General features: G+C 39.4%; 1 protein-coding gene across 2 annotated transcripts; it reads right to left on the reverse strand.

The window, feature by feature from the left end:
* Positions 1-2,702: 2,702 nt before the first annotated feature.
* On the reverse strand, positions 2,703-10,983 carry LOC140360230 (glutathione hydrolase 5 proenzyme-like). Of its 2 annotated transcripts, none has more exons than XM_072445436.1 (12): positions 10,742-10,983; positions 10,109-10,236; positions 9,946-10,041; positions 7,750-7,930; positions 7,217-7,377; positions 6,786-6,932; positions 6,446-6,561; positions 6,143-6,324; positions 4,117-4,205; positions 3,803-3,909; positions 3,570-3,680; positions 2,703-3,070 (listed from the first exon to the last, which is right to left on the reverse strand). In XM_072445436.1, exons 1-12 carry the CDS (start codon positions 10,912-10,914, stop codon positions 2,921-2,923), a joined length of 1,641 nt encoding a protein of 546 aa, XP_072301537.1. In that variant the 5' UTR covers positions 10,915-10,983; the 3' UTR covers positions 2,703-2,920. The 2 variants fall into 2 exon arrangements, with proteins under 2 accessions (XP_072301537.1, XP_072301538.1); XM_072445437.1 differs by having other exon boundaries at positions 10,852-10,935.
* Positions 10,984-12,873: the final 1,890 nt, after the last annotated feature.

A 12,873-nucleotide genomic window follows, 5' to 3' on the forward strand; every position in this document is an offset into this window, starting at 1 on the left:
CCCCTCCACCCCCACCCCCCCACCCCTTTCCAAATGTCCACTTGTGAATACCCACGTGGGCCTTGCCTTGTGTTGATGTAAATGAGGACACAAAACCATGGCTTTGTTGTTCTATTTTAGTGCACTTTTGGTGAACAAAGCAATCTTAGAAGAACAGGTAGGATACAACAAAAGCTAGGGTCACTGGTCAGTTTTGTATTTAAATGCTGATACATCTGTAATTATTCAATCTTGTAGTCATCAAAGTATACTTCAGTATTTTTTACAACTGAACTAAAACCAACTACTATCGAGTCTTTCAGGTGGAAAATTAGCTGGGTCATTTTACTCAGGCCTTTAGTCTTATGTTCAGTCAGAACATGTCATAAGGGTGTAGCCTGAGCTCTTACTATTTCAAAAAAGGAACGTGAGTAACCTGGGTTGCCAGGCCCATAACCTGCAGACAGAAGACACGTACACGTTTTTCCCCTCAGTTTATGGACAGGCCACAGCTCTCGTGAAAGCCAGGATTCCCACACTGAGCTGCAGAGGCTGCACTAGCACTCACTCTTGACCATTCAAATCAGAGAGAAGCATTTTATGTTTAAACCAACTGGATTTCAGCATTGAAACTGGCAACCCAAATGAGAGACTCATGCAAGGCTCATTGTGCTCTCTGATTAGAAAAATATCCTGAAAAGCTGTATTTGAGTTAAATCTAACTTATTATTCTTAACTTCTATATTGATAATAATTATAATTGAGTAAAATGTAGTCTACTTTTCCACCTCTAACTCTAACTTGTGCTCTTCCTACTGCCAGTTTCTTCATTTACATTATTAATGATGAATTTTGGTAGTCTGTGTTACCTCTGACACAGCCATGACTGTTAATTCTTGGTTCCATTTCTGTAGCAATTAATAAAAACAATAAATATGTTAAGACTGACCGAAACACTGCAATGCACTTTAAGGCACTGTTATTTTTATATAGTTTTCCATATTTACTCAATATGTTTTCTGCCAAAAACAAGCTTAAATGGACATACCTCTTTATAGTAAGTGACCAAATGATTGAATGTTAGACAGCGGATCCTCTTTACCAGATATACTATATACATGTTGAAATGTCTCTTCTATGTTTGTAAGTGTTAAATGTCCACATGTAATAATTTGTATTTTGGTGTTGTCTTTGATCCTTCTCAGTAATTGTAATGACTTTGCCGATTCATGGAGAATGTGGCTAATGTGATTATGCATAAAAATGTCTAGTATACAAGGCATTTTGAATCTGGCAATTCTGCTCCAGAAACCGTGGCGTCCCGTGTTTCATGTCAAACGTTTGTTTCAAGAGTGTGCATCGGTGTCAGCTAATACCGCAAACCCCCACACACCCAAAAGTCACACTTGACATGGACACTTAACCGGGACGCATCCTCAAAGAGAGAGTGGAGTGTTTCAGGAGGCATGCTTATCAGCCTGCTTTCCTTCACCTGGTTTAAAACGATGAGCTGCGTTTCCGTCATCCACTCACACACGTGTTGTATTTTCAACCGTCCTCATGACTAGGCATTTTAGTTGTGAACTTTAGGTAGACTTCCTACCGCAAACATGCAACCTGTGGGCTTGGTTCAGTCTGTTTCATATTTCCTCCTTGTTGTAACCTGTTTATTGTCTTTGTGTCAAACTGCCAATAAATAACCTGGTTGTACTATTTTTTCCGGAAATGTTTGTGAGTTATTTTGAGGACAGGCACAATTCTGATGAAATGTTGTCAAGCCACAACCTGTAGCTGCTCACTGAAGCAGAAAGGATACTACTACTAAGATAAGATAAGATACTGTATACCATATATTTGATTAAAAAAACAAGGAATTTAATAATAGGTACTGGTAAATTGTTAAATCTTGTGTATTGGAAAAAAACATATTTCTATAACTATAAATATCCTCTGATGGTTACCTATGATTCATTGTGTGGTTATAAAGTGATTGCGAACTATATGAAATTGATCCATCTTCACGTGACCACAGTCCAGATGATAAATCATTCTATTTGTGAGTGGGATAAGAATATATTACAAGACCATGGAAGAAAACCTTGTCATTGTTTGGGTCACACTATTGAGTGAAAGGTGAAATCTTACTTTTGTCCTGACTAGCCATATTCCAGTTGATCATTAAACACAGCACACATTCAGTAATAAAACAATCTATGAAAGCCTGCAGAACCACATTTGTTTTCAGTCAAATCTAAAACAAATATATCCCGTGTATGAGTCAGTCTTTGATGTGATTATTTTTGCTTCAGGAAGCACGCTCCAGGAAATATCTGGACTAAAAACATACAATGCATCGCAATGACTCACCACAGTTAAGTACAGGAGAAAGTGTAAATAGCGTACATATCAAACTGTACTGAGGTCGAGTTGAGGGCACCCACAGAATGGGTAAGAGCGTATTTACTCTCTCACTATAAAACATATCTGAAGAGCCTTAGTTTAAACCAATCAGATAATGCATTCAGAAAGAATCGGTTACACAGATTCGGCATCAAAGCAACATAATAATTCACACTATATCCATCATGAAGAAAAGAAGCAACTAGCGCAACAGCAACACTTTGAATGAATGAGAAATGTTGCTTCACACTTAGGGCAATGGCAAATAACAGTGATATCAGTGACGATATACTTGTTTATACATTCACTTGCAATGAAAGAAATGTACGACAGATAACTTTTAATGCCATAATGTAGAAAAATACAAGCAAAACAACAGCAGGTGGCAGCTCATAACCAGAAAAGTTACCTAGAGCACCGTTACAAGAACAAATGGCTTCTTTACCGGAAAGGCAGGTCAGTCTGGTTTCTCGTGACAACCAGGCATTAAGTCTTTGTTGTAACTTTGAGTCTTTCACAATAGTCAAGCGCTTCATTGACATCAGTATCCAGCTGCTTTTCCCATTTTCCTGGCGTCCGACACGGCACAAATACAGTCACCGTCCTTCTCCACAGCATTTACCACGTTAAAAAACACCATCTTCTTCGGATCGTATTTGTGTCCGAAGGCAATCAAGCCGTCAATTATTTTCTGGGAATGAAAAAAATAATTAAGTTAATGCCAGGACTTTGGCATTGGTTCAGCATAAAGAAAGGCAAATCAGATGATGAAGTGAAGTGCTACGTGCATTTTTCTGTTGTTGTTTCAGAGTTGTCAGAGCGCTACATGCCAACTTGTAAATTATCTGGGACAGCTCTAGAAAACACGCTCGGTTGTAAAGAAGCACTTTTCCTAGCAGAGTTAGAGCTACTACATGCATAATTTCACCAATGCAATGTCAAGGCCACTATTGTATTGTATTGTATTGTTGTTGGGGTTTTTTCTACCAGCACAGTTTGTTAGATTTCAGTATATTTATTGTTACAAACTATTCATCTTCATCTTTTAACCACATGTTTATATTCTCCTGCCGTTCTTGAACTGTGCATTGCAACACTAGAATTATTTAACAACAACAAAATATACAGTTGCATTCCATTGAATCTCTTTGTTGATACATATAATCTCACACATTAAAAATAATTATTACCTGATCAAATTTCTCTTCAAACTGTGGTTGATTGACAGAGTTGACAAAAACCACAGGAGACTCTATTGCTTCCTTGAGGCTCTTTCCAAAGAAGAGGTGATTCATGAGTGTCTAAATGGAAAGATAGTAATCCAAATGGAAGCGTACTGTTTACACAATGGGCTTATGAGCATGATGGACATTTGAGACTGCATAACACAGAGGGGGCAGCACTTATTACTATGGATACGCACCGAGGCTATACCTGTCGTGATGAAGCTCCCTCCAGATGCACCAATCAACAGCATCCTTGATTGGGACTTGAGCACAGCGGGTGAAACGGAGGAGGGGGGTTGCTCTCCTGACAATGCGACAAAACCATAAGTGACAACGCATGATTAGAATAAGAATAGAGCGCACAAGAAAATGTCTAAAATTGCAATCAGAGGCGGGTGTTAGAATGCCACAAAGCACAAAAGTACATCAAGGCTACGCAAAGAAGGAGTTATCAAAACAAACCATTTTTTTTAGACTTGTATTTGCGCTTACAATAAAAAAAAAGTCTTACCCGCATGGATTTCAGTTCTTCCACAGAAATCTGAAATCTGATTGTTCAAAATTATTCCAGTTTTTGGAGAGAGGATTTGAGAGCCAAATCTGGAAAAGAGTGCATTCAAATATTCCAAATGCATATTATTAAACCTCTGTGGATACATAAAATGTGATTTATGTCATGACACTACATTCTAAAAACCTCAAAAAGCTTTAAAAATTAATTGTGAATGGCAAATACACATTCTGGGGTAGCGTTTCCCGTTAAACTCATCGTGAGTCATTATATTTCACTTTCGTAATCATTGGGTCTATCTTTATAGAACTACAATAATGTTCCATGTACATTCATCCACAAAAAGGCCAAATAGAGCTATGTAATTAATACAGTTTGAATTGACTCAAGATCAAATTGTTTTCTGATTGCAATGATCAGCTTGGGCTTTTTAATTGACCCGGTCAATCATCAATACTGAGGCAGTAGAAACATGTGGTTTGGAGAGGAGATCTCTTTTTTTTGGCCTCCTGGAGTCAGAGGGAAATGGAAGGGTCCATTTTGTTTATGCCCCTCTGAAACCTTGTGTTGCCAGATTTGGTGGTGTTGCCTTTGCTACAGACAATTCCTAAAAGGTCAAACAAAGTGAGAATCTAATGCCCCCTGAGGTGCAAATGTCATGTGATGGTTATGTGGTTATCGGTTTGAATGTGATCCATCTTTGTGGACATTGTTCAGAGAGATAAATAATAGATCATCTCTTTCATGGCACCTGTTAGCGGGTGGGATAAGGGTTCATCTCAAAATAGGTTGAAGCTGAAAAAGACTAAATATTTTTTGTCTGGGGGGGGGGGTTAGTGTTTTTTGTAGCTACATTTCGTTTTTTTCTTGCTTGAAGCTTCAATACATCGTTGTGGCAGTAATTGTTTTGAAATGCTAAAAAAACTCTCTCAGCAACGAGCATTAGGCCAACATCCTTGACGTCACACACTCATGACTTTGCTTGTTGTGAAATTACTGTGAAATTCATGTGCAATCTATGTGCTGTCGTGACACATATTCATGTGCAATTACTGTCGTGATCACATGCAATGGTATTTATGTATTTATTTATTTATTTGTCTATGGGAGTTTTTATTTATTTATAGGAGATCTTCTACTGAAAGTGTTTTTCAGACTTCCTATAAGTGATCTGTTCTTCTGTATCTACCTCTGTATCTACCTGCGTTGCACCAATGAAATTTCCCCATGTGGGACAATAAAGGAATATCTTATCTTATCTTATCTCAAATGTAATGACTCGTTGAGCGAGTTGAGTCTGCATGGTGCTGGTGTAGCGGTTGAATGGGATGTGCCGTAGGGCCCGTGGACCATGTGGATTGAGTAAACAAACATGATGCGAAGGGTGACATTATTTTGAGAGTTCATAACTTCTACTGATAAACATACATGTTCAGGGACTAGAGGTGAACAAGGTCTATCAAACTACCATTGTTTTATCAACGCGTACGTCCTACTGCAGCAAGTGAAATTTCCCGATCGTAAACAACAAGACATATTCACAGATGGACAGAATAAATGGAAATCAAATCACTGTCCAATTCTGACCATGGAGCATTTATGGAGATGGTCAAACAGCTTGAGGCTGAGAAGGATAGAGAGCAAGTTTTCAAGTGATGACTGTTAAGTTATGTTTAATGTTTCTTTTTAAAATAAATGTTATGTGATGCCAGATTTTTGGGTTTTTTAGTCTTTTGAATTACATTTTTTTTTTAATTGTCTTTTTCAGCTTCAACCTATTTTGAGATGATCCCTAAGGAGGATATAATACACTAGATTTGAACTGGACATAATATTGTGGAGTCAGAAAGGTCTGAAAAGGGTGATGCTCCTTTGTCAAAACAACCACGCAGTATTTCCCCCAATACTATGACAAGATAAATAGGTGCTGTTTTATGATTATTTGAAATTACTTTAAGAAATGAAAATCAACACGAACATGACCACACACATTTCATATCCATACAAGTCATTGTTTGATACTGACAGGTGGTTGATGGTGCTGGTGACAGAGACCGCAGACCCATCCTCGGCCAGGACGGACATGTGTGTTGTCCCCATGGAGTCCAGATAGGAGGTCAAGTTGTAGTACTTCTCCCCATGTGTCCTGTCACTGATCAAAGTTCTGATGTGATCCGCAAAACGGTCCTGAATAAATGACTTGGTAATCTGTTGTGAGAGTCAATTATAAACAGAATTTGATCAACCTGGAGTGTTAAAATAGGTCAAGTTTTTGCTTCGTGGCAAACCCTTTAGAATAAATCACCAAAAGGTTATTTGTGTAACATACCTTGTCTGGAGTGATGTTAGGATCGTGTATGTACTTTCTGAGTCCATTGACAAACTTAAAAGCTTCAATATATCGGTGATAGGCCAGTGTCTTTTCATTGGCATCCGACTTATAACCTGTAAAGCAAACATAATTCATCCTATAAACAAATAAAATGTTGTTATGTAACCCATCTTTTAAATATGTCTGACAGACTGACACTAAGCGCAGCCTCGTTGTGCGCTTGGGTGAGTCGAGCGTTCATGTGTAAACAGTTCATGTATACAAGTAAAGGCAAGAGACTCTAACACAATGTAAAGCCAAGTCCATGTTAAGATGAGAGATGAGTGTTGATGCAGACCTTTCATGATGTTGAGAAGCAGGGCAAGGAGAGCGCCCCCAGCAGGTGGTGGTGGTATGTACACCTCAAAGTCTTGAAAAGGAAAAACCCACGCATCAGATTGTGACGCCCTGAATGATGCCAAATCTTGCAGCGTCAGTGTTCCCCCTGTGTTAAAGAGAACTAAAAGTTCTGAGCAAAAGCAACTGCAATCTACATCATTCAATGGGGACAAAACAGTAGCATTGAAATCTCATGGTACAGTATCGAGGTAATCTCTCATGGAATGCATGGAATGTGCAGTAAGGGTCATGTTCAAGAGCTCCTTTTGTTTTTGCAATCTGAGAATCTGAGTTTAATCTGTTCTTGACTTTTGCTTAATCGAGCGTTAATAGCAATCAGTCACAGGTATCAGATGGAACAAATGGAAGTTGAAAGCAAGTTGCCAATACCTGCCTCCTGAATGTCGCTGATCAGATCCTTCGCTATCGTCCCAGAGTAAAAGGCATTGGCACCATAGTTAGCAATCACCTCCAAAGTATCAGCCAGCTTCTCAAATTTTATAATGTCACCAGTTGTTAGTGGTTTCCCATTTGCATCTGAAAACAATTTGCTATAACACAAAAAAGAAGTATCAAACATAATTGTAAAATTTTATTTTTTAAGTACAGTTCTGAGATTTGTATACTAATATCGTATATATACAATATATATCACCCTCACCCTATTTAACTCTTGGTGAGGCTCACCAGATTGTAGATAGGATTTAAACTTAATAATGACTTGATAATTGTTATTTCATGTTGGCAGCACCAAAAGGCATCGAAAGAGCAGTTCCCTTGTTTAAAATAGCATTTAAAACAAGGCTTTATTCTGACAAGATTGAGTTTCAAAGTTTCAATTATTGGACAAAGTCTATGAAAACTTTGATCATGCCATACTCCAAGATTGTAACATTCCTTCATTCTAGAAATAATTGTCATACTATACGGAAAGACTTTTGTTGATCACTGGGATGTATTTCTCTAGCAATGGGGAAATTTGCAGCCCTTCTCTGGCGAGTTTGATAGTCGGCTGGAACAGAGTGGCCCATGGCAGCTTCCCATAGAGACGGTGAGCCAGTTCATAGCCCCGGATTTCCCCTGGGACCCCGATCCATTCAGGACCTGAGAGAAAAGAAGACACAAGTAAAAAGCTACAGCTTCCAATATTGAGCTCTTCATCCCTCCAAGCTATTTCCATGGGCTGTAATCTTCACAAAAAATAAAAGGAACTTCATGTGAAGTCTGGTGCTAAATCAATTCAACTTTTGGAACACTGAACTGGTCAGTTCAGAGGCTGAGAGAGTTGCAGAAAGATTTACATTGTTACTGAAATAAACAAGTGCAGAGGGGCAATAATGAGACAAACCCCAAAACTGGAAGTTTTGAGAGCGGTTGGTCAGTGATGGTCTGAGAGGCCTATTCAAGGAGGAATGCACCTCTGCGGCCCACTGTCAGAAGTAGAGGTGTAGCTTCCCAACAGGCATGGGCGCCCAAAGGGCAGTCCTCAGGCTAGCACAGGCTCATTGAAGCAAGTACATTTCATTGACACTAGTTTTAAACTTTGACCACAATAAATGGGATGACATCCATCAGCCAACTTTCTTTGACATGCTGTCCTCAGTCATGGGTTCAGCAACTGCAATAACTGTGGCATTATTTTTGCAAAGCAAAAGGACCATCCTAATGTTTGTAGGCGGCTTATCATTTTTTTTTAAATAAAGAGAAAAAGAGGTTGAGAGGAGAGGTTGAAAATTCCTTGTGATGTTTCACTTGGGGCTCAGGAAGATTCTGTTATGTGAGAAGTTTGGGTCTTTTTAATTGAGATGTCACAATCAAATAATTGTCTGCTTGGGGTTTGGGGCAAAGTTCAAACTTTAGAAGAAGAAGTAAGATTTTATGTTAAGGAAATATATATATATATATATATATATATATATATATATATATATATATATATATATATATATATATATATATTTTAATTATTTGGAGAAATAATAAAAAATTCAAATAAAATAAAGCTCTCGCCTCCCAATAAGGAGACCATGGGTTTGAATCCCGGGCCAGGCCAACGTCACATGATCTCTCTGGGTGGAGTCTGCATGTCCATCCCGTGTTACCATGTGTTCTGTCTAGGTTCTCCAGCTTCCTCCCACCCTCCATGTGGTAAACTGGCAACTTTATTTTGGATTTGTATCTATTTATAAGCGTTTACATCAAATACAATTACATAAAAAAGAAAAGTGTGATTGAGTGTGGAAGAAAGCCATCCTTAAAGCCACACACCTACAATAATTATTTAGCACGCATAAATTGACAGAAAGGCTTAATTTCTGGTCAGATGAGTCACAGATGAAATTGCCCCTTGTGAATGAATGTGAGAGTGAATGGTTGCCTGTGTTAACTCTGTGACGAGCCGGCCCCTGTCCAGGGTGTACCCCGCCCAAGGCCCAAAGTCACTGCAGGCTCTAGTCACCTGCGACCCCTAATGGGAACATGTGGTAGAGGATGAATAAATTAATGCCTAATCACAGTGGAGTAAATCCTCAGCCCCCCAAGTGACCTTAAGCTGGTTTTGGGGGTCCTGGGTTCCTCCTGGTGCAAAGCAATGCCCAGAATATCCAAGCAGTACCAGTAGAATGAAGAAACGACTGATCCCCCATGCTTCCTGTCTTAAATCCACCAGCTCTCATAGCATAGAAATTATGTTAATACAAACCCTTCTGGTGCTGCAGGTTGGACCTCAGACTAGGAGCAGTGATGAGGAGCCAGATCTGACAGGTTTTGTCTCATTAGGAGGACGGCTTGACATTATAAAGCCTGTAAAGCCTGTAGAGTGCCATTTTGAGTCGTTGTGATGAAGTTTCACTGTATTTCCAACATAAATTAAACCCCTGTTGAAACCTGAAATTCCTTTATTCTATGGGATCTGATCACCGCGGGATGTACATGGTTGAAGTGTTTCAACTTTTCAACTTCAACTTTGTTTTTATAGCCTAGTTGATAGTGACAAGTTGTAATCTCATTTAGGTATCGTAAAGCATGTCTTGTATGCATGTCTCTTCTATTGTGCTTTTGGCCACATAATCACACTCACATGCATACAGAAGAAATTGCACAGGGTATGGAAATTGTACCTGACATAAATCTGAATTTCTTAGGGCAGCTTTTTAGCAGATCAGGTTTGAACAACTTCGGAACTGTCTCCCTCGATGAGATGATTTGTACATCCCCTTAAAAAGAGAAGGAAAAGTATGATACACTTTGGCTGCGAGGTGGGGAAAACGGTGCCAAACTTACCCGAGCTGTTCATCACGGTGAATATAGCTCCCCCGCCGAGGCCCATGCTCTGCGGGTTGACCACTGAGGTGCACAGAAGTGCGGCAATGGCGCCATCTACTGCCGAGCCGCCTCTCTGCAGCATGTCCCTGCAGGTCACGACAAATATCTGACTGTGGTAGGTCATAAATAGACTACTACCTGTGTTTTTGGGCTTATGAGTAACTACATTAACTTAGATTAATCAAACACTGTGCAAAATATTGATTATAGTTTATAGCCAAGTATTACTGCTAAGGGTTAGGTTAGGCTTCCAAACAGTCAAACGTTTTACTGTTTTGTACTCTGTGCAGCACTTTGGAGACTTTGGTAAAATGTGTAAAAGTTTTACACATTTTAAAACACTATAGGCCTATATTTTCTTCTTGGTTGACAGAACATTTTTTCTTAAATTTCAAGCAACAGTTTAAAGTTATAAGTAACTGCCCCTCAATGGCCTCATCTTCATCGACTTTTTATGACATTTCTTTAATTGATTTATTTATTTAATTTATTTAATGTATGCCAATTATGTTTCATGTAAACAAACAGCAACAACAACAGCCCTCTTCTTGCACCACGGAATCACGCATTTTGCCTCATTGATCAACTCACCGTCCAACTTGTGAGCATTTCTCCGAGTCAGCGGCAATTGCTGCTTTGAAAAAACTCCCTTGCGGACATTTGCGCCTCAAAGACAGCGCAATCCACACCACGACGCCCACGAGGCACAGGAGCGTCAGCGCGCCGCACGCGTACAGCCGAGTCTTTGGTTTCCGACCAGCCATGATGCAGGCTTCTCACTCCAGGCATGAACTGAACACATTTTAAGGGACAGTTTAATTTCACCTGGTGATGGACAAAGCCTGAGCCAGTTCAACGAGTACCTGACCCCGCCCATTACATGGAAACGCGTCGGCGGCTGTTGTAATTCAATACCAGTCAAATACAACTTCACCCCCATGCTGGAAATAAAAGAGCAAACGATCACTTCACTAGTCATAGTAACAGAGTAACCAGAGGGCCTACGGTGCTGCCTGTCTATTTATTTATTTATTTATTCCATCCATCCATTTTCTACCGCTTGTTCCCTTTCGGGGTCGCGGGTGACTGGAGCCTATCCCAGTGACTTCGGGCCTTAGGCGGGGTACACCCTGGACAGTGACCAACTTGTCGCAGGGCCAACACAGAGACATAGACATTACAGACAGCTCACATTCATTCACTAGGGTCAATTTAGAGTCATCAATCTTACCTAACACATACATGTGTTTGGACAGTGGGAGGAAGCCGGAGAACCCGGAGAGAACCCACGGTAACACGGGGAGAACATGCAAACTCCACCCAGAGAGATCATGTGATGTTGGTCTGGTCCAGGAATCGAACCCATGATCTCCTTCTTGGGAGGCAAGAGCGCTAACCGCCTTTGCCACCGTGCATATTTATTTATTTATTTATTTATTTCATTGTTGAATTGTTTATTTATTTATTTCATTGTTCATTGTTGAATTGTTTATTTATTTATTTATTTATTTCATTGTTGAATTGTTTGTTTATTTATTTAATATGGACATAGCATTTGGACGAACCAGATGCAATGTTTTAAGTGTTAAAAGCAAAATAAGATAATGTTCAACACCTGTCCATAGGAGGCTTTTAGATTTAAAACAATACAAACTTTACAGACTATATACAATGGACTTTTCACACAAGAAAATTTTATATTGACTGACTTTGAATAAAACAACAATTTGTCATGATTACAAGACCAAACATTTAGCTTGCCCTTTGGACTGTGCCTCTGACGCCACCATTTGGACAGTATTGGCAACAAATTATACATGTTAAGTGTTCAAGAAAAAGAAAACTCTAAAATTGTAAAGGAAAATCTATACGTTAATAGTTATTGTCCTATTCCAGTTTCTACTCTTGTTGCTTGTGAAATAATCTCTTGTTTATGAACTGAAGATGTGTGATCCACATCTAACCTATACCTGTCTGAACAAAGCAAATCCAGAGTAGATTTAAGTATAATGACCCAATTATAATCCACCAATATCTACATGGATTACTTTTGTTCACTGGATTAAGTTGATAAATAGTTGCATGTTCTAGACAAATCTACTTTATTTTATGTTCATAATCTTCACAGTAGCACGTTCACTCTTGTTTAAGCCAGTGGATATTTGCAAAAGTGCAGAGCAGAGTCATCTGATTAGCTTTCAGACACCATCATTTTACTCCTACCTCATATTTACAGTGCAACAGTACTCTTACTTAAAATGTAGGCTAAGTTTAGGTTACTCGTCTCACTGTGAGTAATGCAGTAGTGCTGGTCTATGCAGTGACAGAAGCTTGTGAACAACATAAATGACTTGAACTTTTACACTTCTTCCACCCACTTTCACATATGATTTGCTTTGTTAGTATTTTTTTGGGTATATTCTTTAAAAAATACCAGAAATTGTGCATTATTGAAAGTTTATTGTCCGATTAAAACCCCGGATAGGAGGAGTCCTATCAGGTCTGGTTGGCATGTGAGACTCCTGAGGTCGTTGACAGGTATTGGGAGGCCAAGCGCACAACAGCTTGTGCTTGAGCAAAAACCCTGGGCTGGGAGGAGTTTGTGGGCGGCCATGGAGGAAGACCATCAGTCGGCCTCAAATTAAATTCTGGTAAACTGTCCAAAGACTCAGGATGGGAATCTATGGTGCTGGTGTTGAGCTGGGGATGTCGTCGGACGGTGG

The sequence above is a fragment of the Eucyclogobius newberryi genome, unplaced genomic scaffold (assembly GCF_026437365.1).
Source record: "Eucyclogobius newberryi isolate DKJ021-1_F unplaced genomic scaffold, fEucNew1.0.hap1 SCAF_148, whole genome shotgun sequence".
NCBI classification, from domain to species: Eukaryota; Metazoa; Chordata; class Actinopteri; order Gobiiformes; family Gobiidae; genus Eucyclogobius; species Eucyclogobius newberryi.

Excerpts from the sequence above, each read along its gene's own strand:
- LOC140360230 (XM_072445436.1), bottom strand. The coding sequence starts at position 10,914 with ATGGCTGGTCGGAAACCAAAGACTCGGCTGTACGCGTGCGGCGCGCTG. Across the intron at positions 7,931-9,945 it reads GAAATTCAGATTTATGTCAG|GTCCTGAATGGATCGGGGTC; the intron begins GTACAATTTCCA and ends CTTTTCTCTCAG. Across the intron at positions 6,325-6,445 it reads CTAACATCACTCCAGACAAG|ATTACCAAGTCATTTATTCA; the intron begins GTATGTTACACA and ends CTCTCACAACAG.